At 39.7% G+C, this 24,300-nt stretch overlaps 1 protein-coding gene across 4 annotated transcripts; it reads left to right on the top strand.

Moving 5' to 3' along the window:
* Positions 1–600: 600 nt before the first annotated feature.
* On the top strand, positions 601–22,299 carry APIP (APAF1 interacting protein). 4 transcript variants are annotated; one of them, XM_005304539.5, is made up of 8 exons: positions 601–801; positions 6,772–6,872; positions 9,778–9,826; positions 12,876–12,993; positions 14,906–15,041; positions 17,649–17,816; positions 18,528–18,641; positions 20,803–22,299. In XM_005304539.5, the coding sequence occupies exons 1-7, from the start codon at positions 733–735 to the stop codon at positions 18,625–18,627; spliced, it is 741 nt and encodes a 246-aa protein (XP_005304596.1). In that variant the 5' UTR covers positions 601–732; the 3' UTR covers positions 18,628–18,641; positions 20,803–22,299. The 4 variants fall into 4 exon arrangements, with proteins under 4 accessions (XP_005304596.1, XP_042705096.1, XP_042705095.1 ...); XM_042849162.2 differs by lacking the exon at positions 601–801 and adding an exon at positions 5,251–5,389; XM_042849161.2 differs by lacking the exons at positions 601–801; positions 18,528–18,641 and adding an exon at positions 5,251–5,389.
* The last annotated feature ends 2,001 nt before the right edge of the window (positions 22,300–24,300 follow it).

Below are 24,300 nucleotides of genomic sequence, written 5' to 3'. Positions count from 1 at the left end.
TCACTTGGATCACATTTTCAAGCTCTCCTCCGTGACAAAATCATTATTTTTAATGACAAGCGAGATTCACACCTAACAGCCACCTAACTGCAGAAGCTGCGGATTTAAAGCGAAATCCACGGTACAGTCATTGCGTTGGCAACAGTGATTGGTACTTTGCGGCTTGGCCCCATCGCACTAAGCGAGGTCCGAAGAGGGCCCTGCCCAAGAGAGCTCAGGACCTGGGTCTAAGATGAGAGACGACGGCTGGACAGGATAGACCGGGGCCCGTGTCCACCAATCGGGATGCACAATATGGGGCTCCTTCTGCCACCGCCTTCCTTCGTGTCCCGGTGCCAGCTGTCTCCGCATCGCCCAGGTCTCCCCTAGGTCAGGCCCCCGCTGTCCGGGCCGGGGTTAAGCACAGACAGATACTCTGAGCACGTGTCTTTCCTCTCGCCTCCCCGCGTGTTGGCCGCTGGAGAAGGAAGCGTCTCGCCACCGGCTGGGCCCCTGGCCTGAGGCCGCCTCAGCCACTCGGATTGCGGGCGGGCCTCGGAGGTTTATGCTCCTACACCTGCCTAAACGCGCCTCCCCCCGGGCAGCGCCGCCCCAGCAATTGCAGGACAATCCGGCCCTGCCTGAGCGGGGACCCTGCGCTCCCCGGAGCTGAGTCCCTGCCTGCGCCGGGGACGAGGAAGGACCCCGGGGTCCGTCCCAGCGCTGGTTGGCGCTGTGCGTCCTGACGGCGCCATGGCTGCGGCTGGGGGCGGCCGCTGCTGCCCGCGCGGAGGTGGTTGCGTGGCCGGGGATGCATCGCAGGTAGGCGCGGGGGCCTCGGCATCTGGGGGCCGCGACCTCCTCAGCGCGGGACCCGGCTTGGCAGTCTGCGCGGAAGCGCTCAGGTGGTTCAGGGACAGAAAGCTCAGCGCCCTGCAGGATCCAGGCCACTTTATAAATTGCATCGGGAATTGGTACTGACTGGGAGGGACGAATGCCACACACTGAGTTGCCTGACCCTTTCCTGCAGCAGCTGAGATTTCTTTGGAGGTCCCCATCAAGTACTGATTGACCTATCCCAACTCAAGATCTGTCCAAATGAAACCCTGATGTGATGCATTCATAGTAGCTAAATAAGGGCCATAACTAAGGCTAAGATTTTGTCATGGATATTTTTAGTAAAAGTCATGGACAGGTCACAGGCAAAAAAAGAAAATACCTGTGACAAAATGGGGATCTGCGGGTCCCTACACTGCCTGAAGCAGGCAGCTGCGCCAGGGCTAGGAGGTGCCTGCAGCAGCTGAGGGTTGCCTGCAGTTCTGGGATTCCCCCGCCAGCTCCGGGAGCCCCCACTGCAGCAGCCAGGAGCTACGGGGATTCCCCTGCCACAGGTGGAGCTGTCATCTGAAGAAGTGAGGTTCTTACCCACGAAAGCAAATGTTCAAATAATTTTCATACATAAGAGCAACTAGAACAAATCCTGTTTTGGGACAAACATAAGAAATCTATCTTTGGGACAAATAAGTCTATCTTGGATAAATTTATCTGTATTTTTAATTTCATTTAGATTATGTATGTCAATAGTTGCTTTTACTAAATTACCGTATATACTCGTTCATTAGCCCGTTCGTTTATAAGCCAACCCCCCAAGATGGTTAGGTAAAAATAGCAAAAACTGTATGACCCTTTCATAAGCCAACCCTATATTTCAGGGGTTGGCATACTTTGGCTCCTGGCCCGTCAGGGTAAGCCGTTGGTGGGTCAGTACGTTTTGTTTACCTGGAGCGTTCACAGACACGGAGACCCTCAGCTCCCTGTGGCCACAGTTTGCCGCTCCCATTGGCTGGGAACGGCGAACCATGGCCACAGGGAGCTTAGGGGCTCCAGGTAAACAAAACAACAATGTATTAGATATTCAATGTAATGATTCATAGAGGTTAAAATCATCAAATTTTGGTGTAGACCCGTTTATAAGCCAACCCCCACTCTTTGATGCGTCACTTTTTTACCAAAAATATTTGGCTTATGAACGAGTATATACAGTAAACTTGTTTTAAAATATTGAACGAGTATATACAGTAAACTTGTTTTAAAATAAAGTATCCAAAGAATACTTGTGGTGATTTACTGCAAGGATCTGGTGCCTTAGAAACAGCTATTGTGAAATATCAGCTGTATGATTTCTTCTGCAGATGTCTGGTTCATTGCACTTGTTTCTAAGGGAAATATACATATTGTCCCTAAGATTTTGTCAAGGGAAGGCACGTATTTAATACATTGCATATTCACCTTAGTGTCCTAAAATAGCATTGGTGGTCCACTGTATTTTGGATTGTAAAGCTATTGAAAACTGTCTTCAAAAGTCCTAATGGGTTTATTAAACTTAATTAAATTTATTAAACTTGTTAAACAAATTACCTTATATTACAATATGAAAATTAATTTAACACATTTCGAGACCCTAATGTACTACAAATGGTTGAAGTCAAATGGGAAAAACTAATTTTCCTTGACACCTTAGACTCCATTGGCTTTAAAAAAATAACTTCAATAAAGTATTCAATTCCCAGAGAAACAAAGTGGGTGAGGTAATATCGTTTATTGGACCACCTGCTGTTGGTGATGGAGACAAGCTTTTGAGCTTACACAGAGCACTTCTGCAGGTCTGGGAAACTTACTCAGAGTGTCACAGTTAAGTAAGTTTCCCAGACCTGAAGAAAAGCCCAAAGAGTAGGCTCAAAAGCTTCTCTCTCTCACCAACAGAAATTGGTCCAAAAGAGATTACCTTACTCACCTTGTCTCTGTAATATCCTGGACCAACATGCTACAACAAGACTGTATCTCCCATTACTATTGATTTAATAGTAATTCTGTAAATTCTAAATAAATGATTTCAGAAAACGTCAGTTATTATCTGGAAGCTCATTTTAAAGTATAATCTGGTAAGATAAAACAATAATTTCTTCTCAGATCTCATGGAAATTTATGTCATTTTTCTTTGCAGCCAGTATTATAAAAACTAGACTAAGATCATAATAACATGGAAGGCATCAAAAGGAATTGGATTGTTCTTATAAACCAAACCAGAAAAGTAACAAGCCAGATCTCAGCTGATGTAAATCAAATAACTCCATTGGCTTCAGTAGACTTGTGCTGATATACATCAACTGAGTATCTGAACTAATGTGTGTTTACTTGGCATCTTCCAGAGTGTGAAAAATGAAGAATGACAAATCAATAGCAATCTCAGTATAAAACTCATGTGAAAACTGTATTTTAACTGTTACTAATGACAATTTAGATTTTTAAAAGTGATTTAATTTTAATAGTCTAATTTATTTTTCACCAATGTAAATATAAATGCTTAGGATTCTTATACTCACTCAGATAAAATGTAGTATAGTTACATAATTTAAAACCTTCTAAAGTTTCTTTTGTGCATTTTAACAAGCTGCCTTTTTTAACTGTCTTGCTTGACGACAAAACACAGTCAATGTTGTTTTCAAAAGATAATAAGCCACAGTGGAACAGTGATGTCTGTGTTTCAATTTATATCAGTTGTACAAATGACAGCCAGTCCAGATTTATCAAAGATCCTGGATTATGTCTGTTGAATTTCAAAGTGCCTTTTAAACATGTTCACAGCTAAGGTTCATATGGAAAATATAAGTATCAGAGGGGTAGCCGTGATAGTCTGGATCTGTAAAAAGCGACAAAGAGTCCTGTGGCACCTTATAGACTAACAGATGTATTAGAACATAAGCTTTTGTGGGTGAATACCCACTTTGTCAGACATTCACCTACGAAAGCTTATGCTCCAATACGTCTGTTAGTCTATAAGGTGACACAGGACTCTTTGTCGCTTTTTATGGAAAATACAGCCACTGTGTGTTATGGGAAAGGACTACAATGTTAAATCTATATAACCATTTAATTTTTAAAAATTGGAAACACTGTTGTATTTGATTTAAAATACAATAGTTGATCTTCATGGCTATGTGATGAATAAATAGAGCATTTGCTGATCCTGGAAAAATACAGGAGGGGTGTTTTTGTTTTTGTTTTTTGTAACCCTGGAATTCTGTGGAAAAATGCTGGGAATTTCTTAATCTTCTTGATTTAAAAAAAACATATGCTGAATGTGGTTTTTTTTTTAATTCATCTCAATTTTTCGAGTGATGTTAAAACTAAAGGGAACAACTGTATTGTCATGGTCACAGCATTTATGACAGTCTCCCTACCAACCAGAGAGAATATGGAGCACCTAGAAATAGTGTCATCATCATTTACAATTTATACATGTATATAAATTCATATTACATAACAAAGTTATACAGATATAGATAAGAAACCTATTTAACATGTTTATTCACTCAAAAGTTATTTTGAAACAAATGAGTAAGGAGAGAAGTTTTCTTTGACTTTGAAAGAAAAAATAGGAACGTAGTACATAGGTTAGAAACTTTTAATAGTGTATTGTGAATGAAGTTTAAAAAAGGAAGATGCTCTGGGAATTGTGTTATATGTCTGGAGGGTGATGGAATTATTAAAATCAAATTTGACTTTTAATTTTATGTACACTAGAGTGCTGATTATCAAAACTAAGGCCCATATTATGCAAACACTTATACTTGCCTTGTAGCTGTAAAATTAAGTATGTGCATGAGTTTTTGCAGGATCATGGCATTGTTAAACAGCATAAGTACTTGGGAAATAGATTTGACCATTTAATTAAAATCTATTTAATACAGCTTTTTCCATCACAGGAGAACCAAAAATGGGTTACTTACATTTTCAGCTAAGTGAAACTAAATGATACTACAGATGAAAGTTTTTAGAGAATTTTCAGTTTCAGGTTTCCTTCATAGAAAAATGTTACCTTTCTTAAAGGTATGTTTTTCAGATATTCTTGTACATAGTATTGTATTGGTTTTAGATAAGTGTAAAATATTTTCTACCTACTGTGCTTGAGAAATCAAACTTTCTACATCATGAAGGGGAAAACCAGTTTCTCGGAGTGAATGTTCTTGGCTCCATAGAGTTGTAAGCAATAAGACCAAAGCATCTGGTTTCTTATGCAAAACTAACTTTGATGTCAGATACATGGGAATGTCTTGGGTTCCCAATCACCATCCCCTTTTTCATGGGTGAACTAAAGAATCAGTTACAGAATCCAAAATTAATCAATAAATGATGCTTTTCATGAAAAGAGATTCTACAGGAAGAGTAGCCAAATCAGAACAGGCAGCAATAGCCTGTGAAGTTAGTGACAACTCTTCAAAGGTAGAAGCTTCAGGAACCATGATATTGAAGTATGTGTTACTGTGTCGCAAGTTGGAGATCAAAGTGTGGATTCAGATCTTTCAAACAAAAACATAAAAGTTTAAACAGTTTTCTTGTCAAGAGCAAAGTAAGATTATACATCTATTGTGCATATATAAATTGCAGCTCTCCAACTCAGAAACAGCTGCATTTCAATGTTGTACGTAAAATCCATTAATATTGTAAATTCTAATAAGGGGACATTTCAACAACTTCCCTAACATTGGATACATAATAGTATTCATTTTCTGAGTTCTGTTATTTAGTATACTTCTTCCCTGTGTTTTTTAGTTTTATACAGTGCTCGATGAGTGTTCCATTTAGTATGTCTGATATTTGAACAGTAAAGCAAAGTTGAGCTACAAAAGTCCCAGGTGAACTATGAATGAGTCTGTGACACAGAACTCACCCTCAGGAACTATATACATGGGTTTTTTTATTTAATATTCCATTGTGTTTATAAAATTAGTGATTATATTAAATTGAATAATGTTTTCTCTGAAAGAAATATTAAAATGGAGCAATTAAGATGATAGCTAAACAGCATCTGAGGCATTCTCGTGTCGTAAAATGGTAGGAATGTGAAGCTAGTCAAGTGATCTGGTGAGGTGAACATTCCTCTTTTGATATTATTTTAATGCTAATTAAAAAGAAAATAAAACAGATCTAAAACGTATACAGTATGATCCATACGTATTCATAATCATAGCTGACATAGGCCAATAATAAAATTAGGACTTTTGGAATTGTAATTCAAATTTAAATCTTGCAAAATAACCATACACAAAAATTATTCAAGAGGAGGAAGTATGTCTCTCACAGATTTTTAAAAGCATGTCATACACATACTCCTAGAAATTCTGGGAAACATTCCTTTATTTGGCACTCAGTGGAAATTCTTCGGTCATGTGATATGAATTTACAATGCAAGTTTGTGGTAGTGGTTATGGTGGGATAGATACATAGGAAGTTAGCCTATGTGTAACTTCACAAGGGGAAGAATTAATTGCCTTCAAAACATTTGAAGGGTGTGAACACTAAGGATGGGCAAATGCATTTAGGGCATGGTAGGAGAAATAAGAGAAAAATTATGCTACTTTGTGATCATAAGGATAGTTATCCTGTACTGACAAAGATCAGTGGATGGACTAGATGACCTAATCTTTCTCTTTTATCGCTAATCTTGGTGGGATCGATCTAAAGTTCATTGACTGCGCTGAGCTTTGGACCAGTCCTTCTAACTATGAAAGCCATCTGATTTTTTGTTTTTCTAATGTGGCCCACATGAAATGTCCAGGGCAGCACACAAACATACCGTCAGTCTTTAGTTCAGGCACCAGTGAGATTTTTTTTTTTATTATTTTGAAGTCCTTCTGTATAAATCAGATATCATCTCATGCAATTGATTCCAATCATCTCATGCAATTTATAAGTGGACAATTACTTTGTTTGTTTGTTTTGTTTGTTAAGGACAAGTTACATCCAAGAAACCTGATTCCAGAGCTCTGCAAGCAGTTTTATCATTTAGGATGGGTCACAGGAACTGGTGGAGGAATCAGCTTGAAACATGGGTAAGTGGGGGTTTTGAAAGCGATAACTATACAGATGATGGGGTCAATTGAATAAGCAGTGAGTGCACTACAATTCATGAAGAATGGATGAAATTCAGGAGTGAGGCATTAGACAAAGATATGTTGCAGAGATATCATTCTTGGTCTCTGAGGAGGAAGGAAGAATTCTTGTATTCAGATAAATCCTGAAGACGTATTAATGCGAGATAATTTAGGCAGGTCAGGCAAGAAGACTTGCAGTAAACAATTTTTTGGTGTGTATGCAATACTAAAAAGTGTACAATTAGGAACCACTTTGCTATATAATTTTGCATGAAATGTACCATTGTCTATTCAGCTTGATAAGTTTGAAGTTATTAATGGATACAGAGCTCCTCTTAGTGGCCATTGAAAGAAAGGAACAGTAATCATAATTAAGGCTAAGTTTTAGTTACGGGTATTTTTAGTAAAAGTCATGGACAGGTTACGGGCAGTAAACAAAAATTCACGGACCCGTGACCTGTCTATGACTTTTACTAAAAATACCCCTGACTAAAACTAGGGGGAGGACTCGGAGGGTGCTGGGGAGGGAGGTGCAGCCCGGGGAAGCGCCGCGGGTGCTTGGGAGGAGGGGCGTGGGTGCTCGGGGAGGCAAGTCATGGCCCACGAGGCGCCGTGGGTGCTGGGGAGGGGTGTGTGGCCCAGGGAGGCGCTACGGGTGCTGGGGAAAGGGGTATGGATGCTGGGGGGGAAGGAGTCGCGGCCCAGGGGGGCACGGGTGCTGGGGGGGAGGGTTGGTGAGGCTGGGGCAGGCTTCCTACCCAGTTCCTGGGAAGCAGCAGCCCCAGCTCCCTAGCTCCATGTGCTGCCTCCGCTCCACCCAAGCCCCAGTTCTGCAGCTCCCATTGGCTGGGAACCGTGGCCAATAGGAGCTGCCAGGACGGTGCCTCCGGGCAGAGGCAGCAAGTGGAGCTAGGAGCTCCCACCCCCCAGGTAAGCAGTGGTCCCAAGTCCTGAGCCCCCACACACCCAAACTCCTGCGGCCGGGGGGCAGGAGGGCCCCGAGACTGCCCCAGCAGCAGCCAGTGTGACTGACCCTGAGGCTGCTCAGGTGGCTCCTGGGCCAGCCGCACTGCGCTGCTGCAGAAGTCACAGAAAGTCACAGAATCCATGACTTCCGTGACATCCGTGACAAACACAGAGCCTTAGTCATAATTACACCACAGATGCATTGTTAGTGCAAGATAAATGTGATCTGAAGTCACAAAGTAGTGAAACACTGAGACTTGTCAGTACCCCTCACCTCACCACATGCATGCAACTACGTTGCTGTTCAAGCGTCTGATCTGAAGTAGAGGACATTGATTTTAAAAGTGTGAGGTTAAGCATCTCAAAAGACTGCTATAGCCTCTGAAGTTTTTTACAGAGTGGAATGGTGTATTAGTCTGAGCACAGTTAGAACTATTTAGAACTGTCCTTAGTTCTAAGGTGTGTGCTGACATTGACTACGTTTGTTGCCTTGGCCAGGTCATTTAACCTCTCTGCCTCATTTTCTGTCTGAGACAAGGTGGGTGAGGTAATACCTTTTATTGGACCAGTTTCTATTGGTGAGAGAAACAAGTTTTCATCATTGTTACTCGCTGGTGGAATCTAATGAATGATTTAGAATAATTGCACTAGTTTGGATACAGCGCAGTATATGGAAAATTGTTCTATTACTCTTGGTCAACTGTCCTACATTTCAAATACTGTATTCTGTTGTCAGCTCTTCATTAAACATTTAATTTTAAACAAGTAATTTTTCTTTTAGAAAGGAGGAACATCTCTTTGTTTCAGTAGCAATCAAATAGTAATCGATTGCTTAACATATTACTTTCTTAGTTATCTTGCTCATAGAATGGCACCAAGTATCAATGAATTAAATTCATTACCTATTTGCAGTACTAATATATTAATACTAATCCATTAAAACCACATTTTTTTGTATCGCAGATATCATGTGTTTTGTCAAGATAAGTATACTATCTTGAAGGTTATATCTTATTCAAAGGACTCTGTCTACTCCATAAATATGAACTCCGTATTTTCCTTAGGAAACTAATACAGTCTTTGTCCTGAAATTGCTGGAAATGTATCTGTAGATTTACTAATTGTTCACTAGATGTCTCTATTCTATAGATTTTAAAATAAGGCCTTTGAAGATGAATAGTGATTACAAATATCTGATATTTTATCCCCATTTTATGGCCTTTACTGAAAATATTTCACATCCTATTTTTAAATAATTTTAATTTATGTAAAGATGTTGAAATTCTTCATTCACATAAACCGTGCAAGCTTTAGGTATTTCCACTTGAACATAAATTGTTCCATTTATTGAATTGTTCAATGTTTTCTTCTGTGTGAGTTAAATATATTTATTCATATGTTAAAACATATATAATACAATTTAATGGTTACCACATAAATAAGTGGATTTCCCAGTAACTAAAGGTGATTACAAACACTAATAGCTAATTGATATTGAGCTATACATGATAGATTTGGCACTGTTTTTTCTTGCATCACTCAATGTCTACTTGCAATTTCCCATCTGTTTCACTTTGATTCCAACTAATGTGGGGTGTGGGTTTTTGTTTTTTTCCGTCAGTGATACAAATATACCCAGTTAAATCTGTAGACAGGTTGAAAGGACTATTTATATCTTGGATATTCTCAGCTTCCAACTGCTCTAGTAAGATCAGTGTCGCATATTGAAAACCATCTGTATGTGAATGTGTGGTGGGAGGACAAGTGTGGTTGCATCATCATGTGTAAGTTAATTCTTTATCAATAAAGGGTAGAGTACTAAAATGGCTCTAGCAAATTATATATTCTTCAAATTGTATATCTTATACATGGAGCTAAATTCTATATCTTTTCCTAGAGATGAAATCTACATTGCGCCATCAGGAGTCCAAAAGGAAAGAATTCAGGTATGTAAAACTTATTTTTTACCTCAGAACTCATCCTTGAAAAGGAACAAAATTACTTGTAGTGAGCTATTTATTCTGAATGTTCTTTCAAAGCAGTTTTGGGTTTTTTTCTTGTTGTGAAGTCTGAAACACCTTATTATTACTGACTACCATCTTGAGACCACTAATGATTTCTCCTAGTATTATGTGATCTCAGAACAGCAATTCAGTACTTGTTCTGTGGCGAATGTAGGTTACTCCTGTTGAGTTTTCTTGTCCTAAATTAGTACTGACCATGAGATCTGAAATCTACTTCATCCCCAGGTTTGTTCTGCAACAGCCCAACATTCCACTAGTTTGCTACTGTTTTAGTTAACAATGTATACATGCAATTGGGTAACTGTGTGTTAAAGCTTCTGTTCTAAATATTTTTATTAGGGCTTTCGATTAATCGCATTTAACTCATGTGATTAACTCAAAAAAATTAATAGTGATTAAAAAAATTAATCGCAGTTTTAATCGCACTGTTAATCAATAGAATACCAATTGAAATTTATTAAAAATTCTGGATTTTTTCTACATTTTTATATATATTGTATTCTGTGTTGTAACCGAAATCAGTGTGTATTATTTTTTGTAACAAATATTTGCACTGTAAAATTATAAACAGAAGAAATAGTATTTTTCAATTCACCTTATACAAATACCATAGTGCAATTTCTTTGTCGTGAAAGTGCAACTTACAAATGTAGATTTTTTTTTGTCACATAACTGCACTCAAAAACAAAACAATGTAAAACTTCAGAGCCTACAAGTTCACTCAGTCCTACTTCTTGTTCAGCCAATCACTAAGACAAACAAGTTTGTTTACATTTACAGGAAATAATGCTTCCCTCTTCTTATTTACAATGTCACCAGAAAGTGAAAACAGGCATTTGTATGGCACTTTTGTAGCTGCCATTGCAAGCTATTTATGTGCCAGATATGCTAAATATTCGTATGCCCCTTCAGCTACCATTCCAGAGGACGTGCTTCCATGCTGATGACACTCATTTAAAAAAATAATTTGTTAATTAAATTTGTGACTGAACTCCTTGGGGGAGAATTGTATGTCCCCAGCTCTGTTTTACCTGCATTCTGCCATATATTTCATGTTATAGCTGTCTCGGGTGATGACCCAACACATATTGTTCATGTTAAGAACACTTACACTAGAGATTTCACAAAACGCAAAGAAGTTACCAGTGTGAGATTTCTAAAGATAAATACAGCATTCGACCCGAGGTTTAAGAATCTGAAGTGTCTTCCAAAATCTGAGAGGGATGAGGTGTGGAGCATGCTTTCAAAAGTCTTAAAAGAGCAACACTTTGATGCGGAAACTACAGAATCTGAACCACCAAAAAAGAAAATCAACCTTCTGCTGGTGGCATCTGACTCAGATAATGAAAATAAACATGCATCAGTCTGCATTGCTTTGGTTTATTATCGAGCAGAACCCGTCATCAGCATGGACTCATGTCCCCTGGAATGGTGGTTGAAGCATGAAGGGACATATGAATCTTTAGCGCATCTGTGCCAAGAGAATGCCTTTTCTCACTTTCAGGTGACGTACACAAGAAGCGGGCAGCATATCTCCTGCAAATGTAAACAAACTTGTTTGTCTGAGTGATTGGCTGAACAAGAAGTAGGACTGAGTAGTTTTGCAGGCTCTAAAATTTTACTTTTTTTTTTACTTAATTCTACATTTGTAAGTTCAACTTTCAGGATAAAGGGATCGCACTACAGTTACTTGTACTAGGTGAATTGAAAAATACAATTTCTTTTGTTTTTTTACAGTGCAAATACTTGTAATCAAAAATAAATATACAGTGAGCACTGTACACTTTATATTCCGGGTTGTAATTTAAATCAATATATTTGAAAATGTAGAAAACATCCAAAAATATTAAAATAAATGGTATTCTCTTATTGTTTAACGGTGCGATTAAAGGCGCAATTAATATTTTTAATTGCTTGACAGCCCTAATTTGTATTTGTTTGTATGTATGTAAATCTCTCTCTAGGGCTGCTCTGTAGGCAGATAGTATCTCCCCAGATCAAGATGACCTTAGTCCAGTGGTGAGCAACCTGCAGCCCACGGGCCGAATGCGGCCCATCAGGGTAATCTGATTGCGGGTCACAAGACATTTTGCTGATGTTGACCATCCGCAGGCACAGCCCCCCACAGCTCCCAGTGGCTATGATTCGCCGTTCCCAGCCAATGGGAGCTGCGGGAAGCAGTAGGCCGCAGGGACGTGCTTGCTGCCGCTTCCCGCAACTCCCATTGGCCGGGAAGGGCAAACGGCAGCCACTGGGAGCTGCGAGGGGCCGTGCCTGTGGACGGTCAATGTCAGATAAATGTCTTGCAGCCCACAATCAGATTACCCTGATGGGCCACAGCCTGAGTCTATCTCAGTTCTGCTCCCTTAAGAATAAAAACAGAAGTACTGCTGGAGATGAATAGTAAATACTGCCAGCTGATTTATGATACTAGGGACTCCTCCAAAACAGAAACATATGTGGAGTAAGTATGTGGAGTAAGAATCACTGCTCCACATCTCCAGCTGAGATAATACAATAAAGGATGATAGGAATCCTCTCACTGATTGAGACTTGGGTTTCCACATAATGATCATTAAATGTATTTGCAGAAGAAAAGATAGGGGGAAAGATATATTCTGGCATGATGCATAATTGATTTTAAATAAAAAAACTTTGTGCTTAATCTCATGGAGTAATTGTTTAAGAACAAGTATCAGAGGGGTAGCCGTGTTAGTCTGAATCTGTAAAAAGCAACAGAGGGTCCTGTGGCACCTTTGAGACTAACAGAAGTATTGGGAGCATAAGCTTTCGTGGGTAAGAACCTCACTTCTTCAGATGCAAGACTGTTTAAGAACAGTTTATTAATGCAAAAATACAGTTTATGTAAAGCTAACAAAAGCAAGCCTGTTTTCTAGGTATCTCCCCAGAAGAAAGTAAATCTATTTTGGGGAAGAGTGTCACAGTTTAAGCAATTCTACCTCTCTCTCAGCCCGAAGATATGTTTGTTTGTGATATAGAAGAACGGGACATCAGCGGCCCTCCACCACACAAGAAACTAAAGAAAAGCCAATGCACGCCTCTCTTTATGAATGCTTACACCATGAGAGGTATGCAATAAATGCATTTGATTCAGACAATAATAAATCAATATAAATCAGTTCATGAAATGGAAACTCCTAAGTCATAAGTGTAGCGTCACTGGAATTTAATATTGCCTTAATTGGAAAATACCATCATAGCTAAATTTGTAGTCTCATGACCTTACAGTAGTTTCATACCAATAGATTTTAGGCCATATTACAATCTTTTGCAATTGTAAAGGTTAGCAATTGTAATAGCTGATTACAATGGTGTAAGAAATGTAAAGCTATTAAGATTCCAAATTATTGACAGAACATGTATTTAGTTTACAATTATAAATATTTTGAAAAACAAAACTTTTCCTTTTTCTCTAATTACAGTGCAGGCCAAGTCATGAGTTTAGGATTCTATTTCTCGTGCATCTGTTGATATCAGAAATGCCAGAAATAATACAGCGAGTGCAATTCTCACAATTGTTTGCTACATTAAGTGGAAGCAGCATGCCCCACATCTAATGCCCCACATTAGAGGCCCTATTTGTCTGTCTACTATTTCAGTCCAATTCATCCTAATGTGAAAAAAGGCAATTTAATCCCTTTATCTAATGCCTCTGGTCCCATTTAGAAATATATTTTAACTTTTAATCTAACACTAATCTATATTTTAATCTAACACTTCTGCACTTTCTGCACATTTTTATCAGTTTAATTTAATGGAATTGGATTTTAACAGTAGTTGAAGGTTTTATGCAATTGTACGAGATTTATGTCTTTTGTCCTCCTTCCCTTCCCCCTCCCAAAAAAAAAAAACGGTTTTGGGAGTCTATTCTTGTTTTCACGTAAAGGAAACTTGTACATGGAGAGCCTTTGCATATGCAAAGGAGAACTTGCTATTTTCAGCAACATTGCAGGTTTATACCCTGTGATTCCTGTGCTTGATCTTTCCACCTCACCACAATATAAAAATAAAATGATTGAAAGTGATGTCAGGGAACCAATTTATAGGCTCCAGAGCAGGGGTGAAAGTAACTCCGGACACTTACCGGAATGGGGCCGGGGCGGGGTCTTGGGTGGAAGTAGGGTGACCAGATATCCCGATTTTTATAGGGACAATCCCAACTTTTGGGTTTTTTTCTTATATAGGCTCCTATTACTCCTCACACCCATTCCAATTTTTCATACTTGCTGTCTGGTCGCCCTAGGCAAAAGGAATCGGGATGGGGATCAGCATCCCCAAGCCAGCCCTTTCAGGCCGCCTGGCCCACACCACCCAGGGCTCCAGTGGCGATTTAAAGGGGCTGGGGCTCCGGACGACGACGCTGCTGCATCAGCCCCAGGCCCTTTTAAATTGCTGGCCCCAGGCAGCTGCTCCCTTTGACCCCCCTGTCGGCGGTCCTGCTGATACAGACCCTACGTATCATACGGGCCGGTGCGGGTTCTTACCAGTACGCCATACTGGCCCGTACCAGCTCACTTTCACCCCTTCTCCAGACAGAAATAGCTGTACATCAAAGAAACTCTCCTCTTCTGAGTTCTTTGAGTCTTCTTTGTACTCTTCTGCCACAAATAAGTCAAATTTTTAATTCTTTAGAACCTCAGTGCTCTTTGGTGATGTAATTAAAATGTTTCAGTCATATCAGCTGATGGAAATGTAAAATAGATGCGTGAGGGAAAAGGTTTGCCTGGAAGTTGCACTAAAACCATCCACTGACACCCTAACTATAGCTCTCACTGTTCTTTGTAGATTACAGAATACTTCCTATTAACATACCTTTTGGTTGCTCTAAAGAACTGACTATGGGCCTTGTCTAGTCCATTAGCAAGGATGTTCAGCTAAAGGGTTGAAACTCATTTTCACATGTCAGTTTATCTTAATGGAAAGTAGGGAGTCACATTTCAGTATGAAATACAGAGGCAACCCTTTTCCTTCTCCTTCTAGGAGCTGGAGCTGTGATCCATACTCATTCAAAAGCTGCTGTCATGGCTACCCTTCTCTATCCAGGAAGTGAGTTTAGAATTACCCATCAGGAAATGATAAAAGGAATCAAGAAATGCACTTCAGGAGGGTATTACAGGTAGATTCCCATTTACGAGACTAATCCGGCGTACACCGTTTCTGCTAAATGTTGTCTTCAAAAATGTCAGTGTCTTTTGTGGTGTCAGCATTCAAGAGAGCAATATTTGTAATTAAGTCAGAGGAATATTCACTAAGGGGCTGATTTAAATAAAACTCACCATGCCTGTTTTGGAGCAAAGCTCAAATCCAGTTTGAGGAACAAACTGACTAGGGAACTGACTAGGGAAGAACAATATTTTCCAGTGTTATGAATTTTCCTTACATTTCAATTTTCTGCTTTTATTGTGAATTTGAGTGAATCTGTGTACTAATGAAAGATGAGAGGCTGCCGTTTTTTAGTACTGATGCCAGATATGGTGAAAAGATAGCAGTCCCAGCTTCCAACATGCTGTCTCAGGGGCGATCCTAACCTGATGAAAAGAAAACACCCTATGGTTAGGTTAAAAAGTAGCAAGATCTCTGTAACAACTCAGACATGACTTCCCCAGAGAAGGTGCTGAATTATTCTAGATTTTGTGTGGTGGCTTTTTTGTGGGAACTCTTTCCCACAAAGCATTGAGTTGGGACTAGCACACTCATTTCAGATAGTGTGACAACAAGATGAGAAATTACGGGGTGTTAAAGATATACACCTCTGCACTTTCTTGGTGTTAATTTTGTAACTAACATTTTTCCCCAAACCGTATGGGAAGGTAGAAATGCATTGAGGTTTGGATTTGGTACAAGGGTGTGTTCTATGCACATAAAGATGTCAACTTCCACAAAACTTTAACTTTTGTCTGCATTAGTATTTGCATTTTTAATGTATGGCAAAGGCATCTGATAGCATTGGATAGGCACTTTTTATCTTGAATTTTGTATAAAAATTAATCCTTTTTTTTAATTCAATTTTCAGGGGGTATTTCTGGGTATTGTTTTCTGGTGGTGGTTCAGGTAAATATTAAGGATGGGATTTTCAAAATATTTATCATTGGCCTAAATCTGATCTCACTGAAGTCAGCAGAAGTTTTACCTTTGACTTAGTGGAAGCAGAGTCAGGTCACTGATAAACAGTTTTGAAAATCCCCAACCCTCGTTTATCTCAGGCCATCTTTAAAAAAGAGTAGCATGAGCCTGGTCTCTCTCTATTTTTCTCTCAATAATAAAATAATACTTGGCACGTGCATGCCATCATTTATCTCAGAATCTCAAGAGCTTTGTAGACATTAATTCTCACAAACAATCTTGTGAAGCTGGTAAGTGGTTTTATAGAAGAAGGCACAGAGAAGTGTTGTGACTTGTCTAAGTGGCAGAGCTGGGACTAGAACCTAGGAGATGTTGCTCCCAGTCTTCTGTTCTAACTACTAGCCAACACTTCAGCTCTTCTTTTAATTTCCAGGCTGTCTGTGACTAGTAAGTGAGCTCACAAACATTGCTACAGTTGTTTCATTCATTAGACTGTAGAGTGCTTTGGGATGCCTTCAGCATGAAAAACTGTAAAGAACCAGATTTTCTCTCTTTCGGTGAATAAACACATCCAATACTAGATTTACTACTTTCAGCATTGCTTCATGTCTATAATGTAGCTCCATCTTTTTTGAAGATGTTCTCCCACCATCTACTCAAAAAATACCCGTATGATCTTGATGGTGAATCTGGATTTGAACTAGAGATTGATTATATCTATTTAAACAAGTTTCTGCAAATATTAATTAAGGTTCAAATAATGCCAAATATCCTAGTCTCTCTTTGCTACACATTATTGTGCAAGTTCCACTGAACAGCATGCAGCATCTTGCCTATAGTGCAATGGTTCCCAAACTGTTGCCTGCAGATTGCATGTATCCCATTGAGGACTCCGTCACAACAGAGAAACATCTTTAATTCTTCAAGCAGTGACACTTACTTCTTTCTACCTGTATCCTTGGGCAGGACTCTGTCAGGGTTTCCAAAGTCTTTTTTAGACCAACCAAATTTTAATCCTGAGTGGCTGCTTCATATCTTTCTTTATTAAGTGTTGTTTTTTTTTAAATAAATTCAGCCATGATCAAATTAGTAGATGTTGCCAGTATTGGAGGGGTAATTAACACAGAAGAGGACAGACCAAAACTGCTAAGTGACTCAGACTGATGAAAGTAGTAAGGGCAGGCAATGAAAGGAGATTTAGTGCTGAGAAAAGTAAATTCCTAAATCCGAGGAGAGATAATAAACAGCAGATACAAAATAATGATATGTAGGCAAGCAGTTACTTTAATGCACTTGGTGTATTTTTATTTTATTTTGTCCTGAATACTCTTCAAGTATTCCCAGCGTAGCGTAACGCATCACTATAGTTTTCATAGGGAAGGTGTTGTATCAGGTTTTGGACCAGAAGTGTCCTTGAGAGGATATATAACATAGCAATGTTCACAAGATGAAAGAGTTTGAGTTGTTACCAAATCCTCTGCAAATAAAGAAGGGAGCACCTCCTTGATTGGGGAAAGCTTACGACAGTGGCTCTTAGATGTGGAAAAGAACTGCGATATCCTCCATGCCATGTAAGAGCAGGAACAGAGTAGTCTCCTGATAGAGAACACTTCAGAACGCATTGGTTTTTAATTGCAATAATACCTCTTTTTCTATTTAGATATGATGATAAGTTAGTGGTCCCCATTGTTGAGAACACACCAGAGGAGAAGGATCTCAAGGAACGAATGGCACGTGCAATGAATGAATACCCAGACTCTTGTGCTGTATTGGTCAGACGTCATGGAGTTTACGTATGGGGAGAAACGTGGGAAAAAGCCAAAACCATGTGAGTGCAATTTAAAGGTCATATCTGTTGCCATAGTAGCCCTGAAATATTAATGGAGGTAGAATCACTGCATGTGCATCCCAGCCACAGTTGATTCTTCCCTCTCTTGGCTCGCACCACCAGTGACAATTGTCCCAGTCTACGGGGTTCCTGACAACTTCTTTTCATGTGGGAAGGGCCCTCCCCATATACACATCAGCTTCCAGGGAAGATCTCCAAGTTGCTTACATGGGCCCCTAGCAGTACCCTCCTCAACAGCCTCAGCCTACAGAGCCACACATGATAGACTGTTTTAAATAATATTTTTCCCCATAAATGGGAATCCATTTCCCCACCTGCCAGTGGAGAGCTGTGCAGCACAAACCCTGGGCATCACAGAGGCCTGGCTAACCCTTCCCCACCAGAGACTTTAATGTGGAGGTGGAGTGACTATTGCAAAAAAGTGATAACAGTAGGGTGACCAGATAGGAAATGTGAAAAATCGGGACGGGGTGGGGGATAATAGAGCCTATATAAGAAGCCCCGAATATCAGGACTGTCCCTATAAAATCGGGACATCTGGTCACCCTAGATAGTGGGAGTGTGCTGCTGCCTGACCACTGTGCTATCAATGCTCAGTGTATAGAAGAAAAATGTTCACTTTTTAAACATATGCAGCTTCCTAAGAATGCGGCCCAACTCCACATTTCTCCTGTTCTGTTTTTACTGAAGGTGCGAATGTTATGATTACCTGTTTGATATCGCAGTACAGATGAAGCAGCATGGACTAGATCCTGCAAAACATCCAGCTGAAGAAAATGGGATCGTATAAACTACAACAACACAGTTCTGTACCCCCACCCACCCACCCACCCAAAATTGCAGTGCAAAAAGTGGAAATGTATTTGTCAACCTTTCAAGCATTTATAATTGAGCGCCCTTCTACTGCATCTAGTAGAGCATGCTTTGACTGTCAAAAGGGGAATTATAGCTAAAGTGTTTAATAACAGCAAGTGGAGGAAACATAGCCCCCAATCCTGCAAGCGGATCTGTGCAGGCAGACCCTTATGCCCAGGTCTGCAGGATCAGGGCCATGCGTGACAATTCTGCTTCAGGGCTGGGTTTTTTTCCCTTCAGTAGCAATTGTTGAATGCCATTTGATTAATTTCAATGGGCATGGTGGGTCACTTGTGTACCTTGGACAGAAAAACTACAGTGGATTTGGCTCCCTGTTGCCAAAGAACCAGTGTTTAATAGTAGCGGAAACTATCTTAAAATTAAATGTCTCATAAAATGTAACTATCAGATTATCATTTTTGTAGCTGTTTAAATATATAAACACATTAAATCAGTATCTGAATGTTTTAAGCAGAATAAAGGAATTCAGAGCAGAAACCTTAACTCCACCTCAGTGTGCCTGACTTTGATAGAGCAGCATATAGTACACGTAGGCTAACTGTACACAGTCAGTTGTGCCTCCCATCTCTCTCTCAGGAATCGGGGCCTGCACCAGAGCTAGTCTGGAGGGGCCAGCAGGCTGGCTCTTAAGCCAGCAGCAGCTTACTGGCTGTTCAATGCTCATTCCTACCGTTGTGCCTGCTCTTATGTTCCTGCCTTGCACCTAGCCTTGTCTCTGTCTTACCCCTGCTTTGAACCTGCTTGCCTGCTACCCTGTTTGCTCCAGTTCTTGACCTCTGGCTTGACCTTTGGCTCCGGCTTCTGACTCCTGGCTTGACTGTCGGCTCTGGTATTTAGCTCCTGACCTGTGGCTCTGGCTTCTGACTACTGACTCCGGCTTGACCCTTGGCTATGGTATCCAGTTCCTGCCCTCTGGCTTGAGCCTTAGCTCTGGTATCTAGCTCCTGACCTCCAGCGTGACTCTTGGATCCAGCTTCTGACTACTAACTCCAGCCTTAACCCTAACCTTAGTTCCCGACACCTATTCCAACCCCCAGGTCTAACGCTCACTCTGACTACTAGACTAGATTGCCCTTGAACCGTCACCTGACACTATCGTGCAGTGTAAATAACCTTGAGTTGATATCTGCTCCTCTGACTCTCCTAACCCCCAGAAAGCAACAACACCACCCATACTCGCCTTGCAAGACAATGTCATTTAGGTGACCTGGATTTATATGTACTATACTCAGAATAATATCTGTATTGAGATGAGACGAGTTAGTTAAACTTGAAGTCAGAGATTGAGGGACCAAGTAGGCCAGACACAAAGACAGTCTTGGATAAACACACTTCTATATTTTTATGCAGCATCCAGCATCAGTATTTAGGTAGTTTGTAATTTTTCTAGAATCAGTGGTTTTATTAAAATCAATATAGCACTATATATAATTGAAAGAGAAAAATGTCCAAAATAGTGTCTGAGCAAAAACTGATTATAGCACTTAGGGTATATCTACACTGAAGTTAGACACCTGTGGTTGGCCCATGCCAGCTGACTCTGGTTCATGGGGCTCAGATTGTGGGGCTTTTTAATTGCAGTGTAGACTTCAGGGCTAGGGCTGCAGCCCAAGCTCTGGGACCCTCCCACCTTGCTGGGTCCTAGAGCCCAGGCTTCAGCCCGAGCACAGAAGTCTACACTGCAAGTATGCAATGTAGTTGTAGCCGTGTTGGTCCTAGGATGCTAGTCAGATGACGCTGTTGAGGTAATATATTTTATTGGAGCAACTTCTGTTGGTGAGGGGGACAAGCTGTTGAGCCACACAGAGCTCTTCTTCGGGTTTGGGAAAGATCCACCTTTTGCTGTGATGCTGGGAGTAACAGATGCTGCGCATAAGCAGTTAGCACATATTGTAAGGAACCGACCCCAAGATGCCTGTTCCTGAAAATCCGAGTGATCTTCAAAGATTCTAGAGTCTATGTTTGAACAAAACCCTTTCTAATCGAATTAGTGGTTTCATATATTAGTATTAAGATCCCTTTGACTATTTATTCTACTTTAATAACTTGTTTAGAATATCTTTGCCTTTGTCCTGCTTCTCCCACACAGGTTTGGGTGTTCTAATCCACCACGCAACTCTCAGATTCTGCTGCACATGGCCCAAGCCAGAAGGGGGCGTTATTCCACTCATTTGACAGCTGGATTCTACTAGTTATTCTTGACTATGAGTTGGTTTTGAAGGAAAGGAGGGAGAGGGTTTTTTTGTTTTTGTTTTGTTTTAATTGCTGTGGATGAATATCTTCCAAAAATCACTGTGATTTTCTCACTGCAATTCTAAGTTTCTGAAATGCTCCACCTGCCAATGAAAAAAAAATTAAACTGCTTTTTTTGCTCTTACAGCTTTCTCTTTATAACTTCACAATCATGTAATTTTTTTTATTATTATTTTGTAGAGTGGTGGGTTTGGTGTGGAAAACCTTACGTGGAGGTTTCTTCTGTACTGCTGCAAATAAGTATTAAGGACAAATACACACTGATACAATCTTTTACTATAATTTAACTTTTTAATTTTCTTCTGCAACCTCTCTCTGTATTGAAATGATTTTTATTTATTATTATTATTTTTGCCATCATAATTGCCTGCACTTGCTCTCACAAAAGAGGGTTTTGGTTTGGTCAGACTTGGACATTTATTTTTGAAAGTCAATAAAAAGGGTAATGAAAATGTAGAGATGATGTGGGCAACCGCTCAGTCTCTATCTTCTGTTAAGTATATACTGGAAAAAGATACTAGGCACCATATTTGATGATGGATTAATATATTTTAATTGTGATGTCTCTTTTATATTGTGAGATATTTTATTTTTTCTCAATCTGCTTCTAAATATTTAGCTGTGTGCTGGATTGTGGATCATAATTTCTGCAGGACTGATGACCCATGGTGGTTCTGTTAATAGTTGTCTGTTGCCGCCCAAGTAGAAAATTTCAGTATCAGTTGACAGAATCTACACCACTGGGCTTGATACTTTTTTTTTTTTTAAATTGCAGAATTCAAAAATTCGATATGAAGCCTGAAGCACCAGTTGAACTATTAATTTGTTCCCAAGTGTTATGTTAATTTTTTTTTTTAATCAAGCCTATAACTGATCGCCTTGGAATCCTTTGCTAACTTATTTCTGAACTAAGAAAAAGCTAACAATTCTATAGTCCTGCGTGAATGGACTGATATTCTGTCTTAATATTTCCTTCACAAAGGAATTCACTTTCAATAAGATCTTGTTAAAGACCATTAGAATTTTAAAACAGCTTGATAAATGTCTTCATGACCATAGTTAACCATGGTAAAATTTCATCAAATGTCATGATTCAGGATATATACAATGCCATGAGGGTCAAAAAGTACATTATTGACTGAAATACAGTATTCCATAATAGTGCATTTTAGTATCTTCTTCCACCATATTGGGGAATGGCCAGTGTTGGAAGCAAGGTATCAGTTTGGATGGGCTAATGGTCTGATCAGATAGAGTAATTATGTTTCTATGAATACCTCTTTAAATCAAGAGCTACAGTATATAGAAATAAATTTTACTTTGCTATGAAAAAGATGAGTTGTCTCTTTATTATATTTTTATGTATGGTATAATGTCGACAGTCAGACTTGCCTTTTAGGGTAAGGAGAAATTATCTCCCTTTTTTGTCTCTCTTGTGACCTTATGCAGTTGTTCTCCCAGGCCTACTTAGAAATAAATTGTGGTGAGCTGAACTTATCCAACAAATACGACAAATCTGTCTTGATCGACATTGGACTTTGTGATGTGACCAAAGGTCTGCAAATAGGTATGTTTAGTTAGGAATGACTTAATTATAGGGAACATACCCACTATACATTTTGTAGGAAAATATACTATTTCCTCCTTGGAAGAATTGAAGTACTTTCAGCAGGAAGTAGTTAATCTTTCATCCCTTCAAATTCTCCTATCCTGCCGCTCCTTGAATAAGTTACTTGAAAGAACTGCAGCACTGGTGAAAGTTTAGATAGACCCCGTCTATCTCTGAGGGATGGAGTCTAAGGCCATGTCTAAACTTACATCACTCGGGGGTGTGAAAAAATACCCTTGAGCAACATAAGTTTTGCCGGCCTAAGTGGCAGTGTGCACAGCGCTATGTCAGCAGGAGAGCTTCTCCCACTGACATAATTACTGTCACTCATTGAGGTGGTTTTATTGTGTTGACGGGAGAGCTCTCTCCTGTTGATATAGAGCGGCTACACTGTAAGCTCGCTAGTGTAGAAATGGCCTAAAATGACCTCCTCACACGAACTTCTTCTACAGCAAAATTCACTGAGGAAAGCCTCAGTTTTGTCTTTCATTTCCCACTTTCTACAAGTGACCAAATTTGGCTCTTCTTGGATTCCTTACACTATTTAGGAAAAACACAGCTATTGCACCAAGTCTGAGTGATTGCAGGTTCTTGAATTATTTCTGTTTCCCCTATAATTCACCCTCTACTTTAAGAAAACAAACTTCTGCTGGTAATGAAACCCCCTTTCCCTGTTTCATTTAATCAAAATAGTGCCACTTTGCTTTTTCACTGATGATGGATTTCATATTTTCTCCCCAAATATGACTGAAAAGCTAATGGGCTATTTCCTGCTTGACTTCTATTGTTTTTGGACACTTATTTCCTTTTCAGTTACTTGTCTTTTGTGGCTTAGACTTCATTATTTCTGTTATTTCACATATATGCCCATGCTGTGTTATCATATCTACTGAACTTCATGTAGCATCTGTATTTTCTTGGCTAATTTTTTTCATCACTAGATGTATTTCTCTGTACCAGACATTTGGTTTTTGGTGGGGAGCATTCACTGCAGCAGTCAGAGTGATGATCTGTGGGTTGCAGCAGGGACTGAGAATAAGAACTCCTGTGTCCTTCTGACTCAGTGTGATTTTTGGCCAGTCATGTAATCTCTGTCTAATCATGCTCTGCTCGTGTTGTAGAGCTAATTAATGTGTGTAAAGAGTGTCAAGATCTTTGTACAAGATGCTATATATGTGAAAGACATTAAGCAGCTTCTGTCTTCCTTAGTGCTGTTATCACTCCCAGAGATATGCTAGCAAACAGATTCATTGCTGATGTTTCAATCCAACTACAGGTAGTTTCTGTTTAAAAGCTGATAGCTGATGTTGACCTCTGATACCATCTCTAAACTGCACTATCTCTTCAAAAGTGAATTCCTGTTAGTATTGAGTTCATAAAAAAAGGTTTTCAAGCCTAACATTTACAATCATAGTGGAACATAGTTATATTATTGTACAGTACTGATGTTTAAAACAAATACAAAAAAGCTTCCACAGCTTCTTGTTATATTGCTCCATTAGTACTGCACTGACTGACTAGACTAGAGGGTACAAGGACAAGCATTTTTCTTGCTATCTTTGTTCTTCAAGATTGTATGTTAATAACCAATAAATATTTGATCTGCTTTGACCTCTCTTTAACAGAGGTATAAAGACTGCCCCTATAACATTTCAGTGATAACATAACTCCACATATGAATTTGTTCTCTTTCGAAGCATGCTTCCTCCACCCCCAGCTGTATTT

Source organism: Chrysemys picta, chromosome 4 (assembly GCF_011386835.1).
Source record: "Chrysemys picta bellii isolate R12L10 chromosome 4, ASM1138683v2, whole genome shotgun sequence".
Taxonomy (NCBI): Eukaryota; Metazoa; Chordata; order Testudines; family Emydidae; genus Chrysemys; species Chrysemys picta.
Note: the sequence above shows the minus strand (reverse complement) of the source record. Positions and strands in the feature narration are given on the sequence as shown.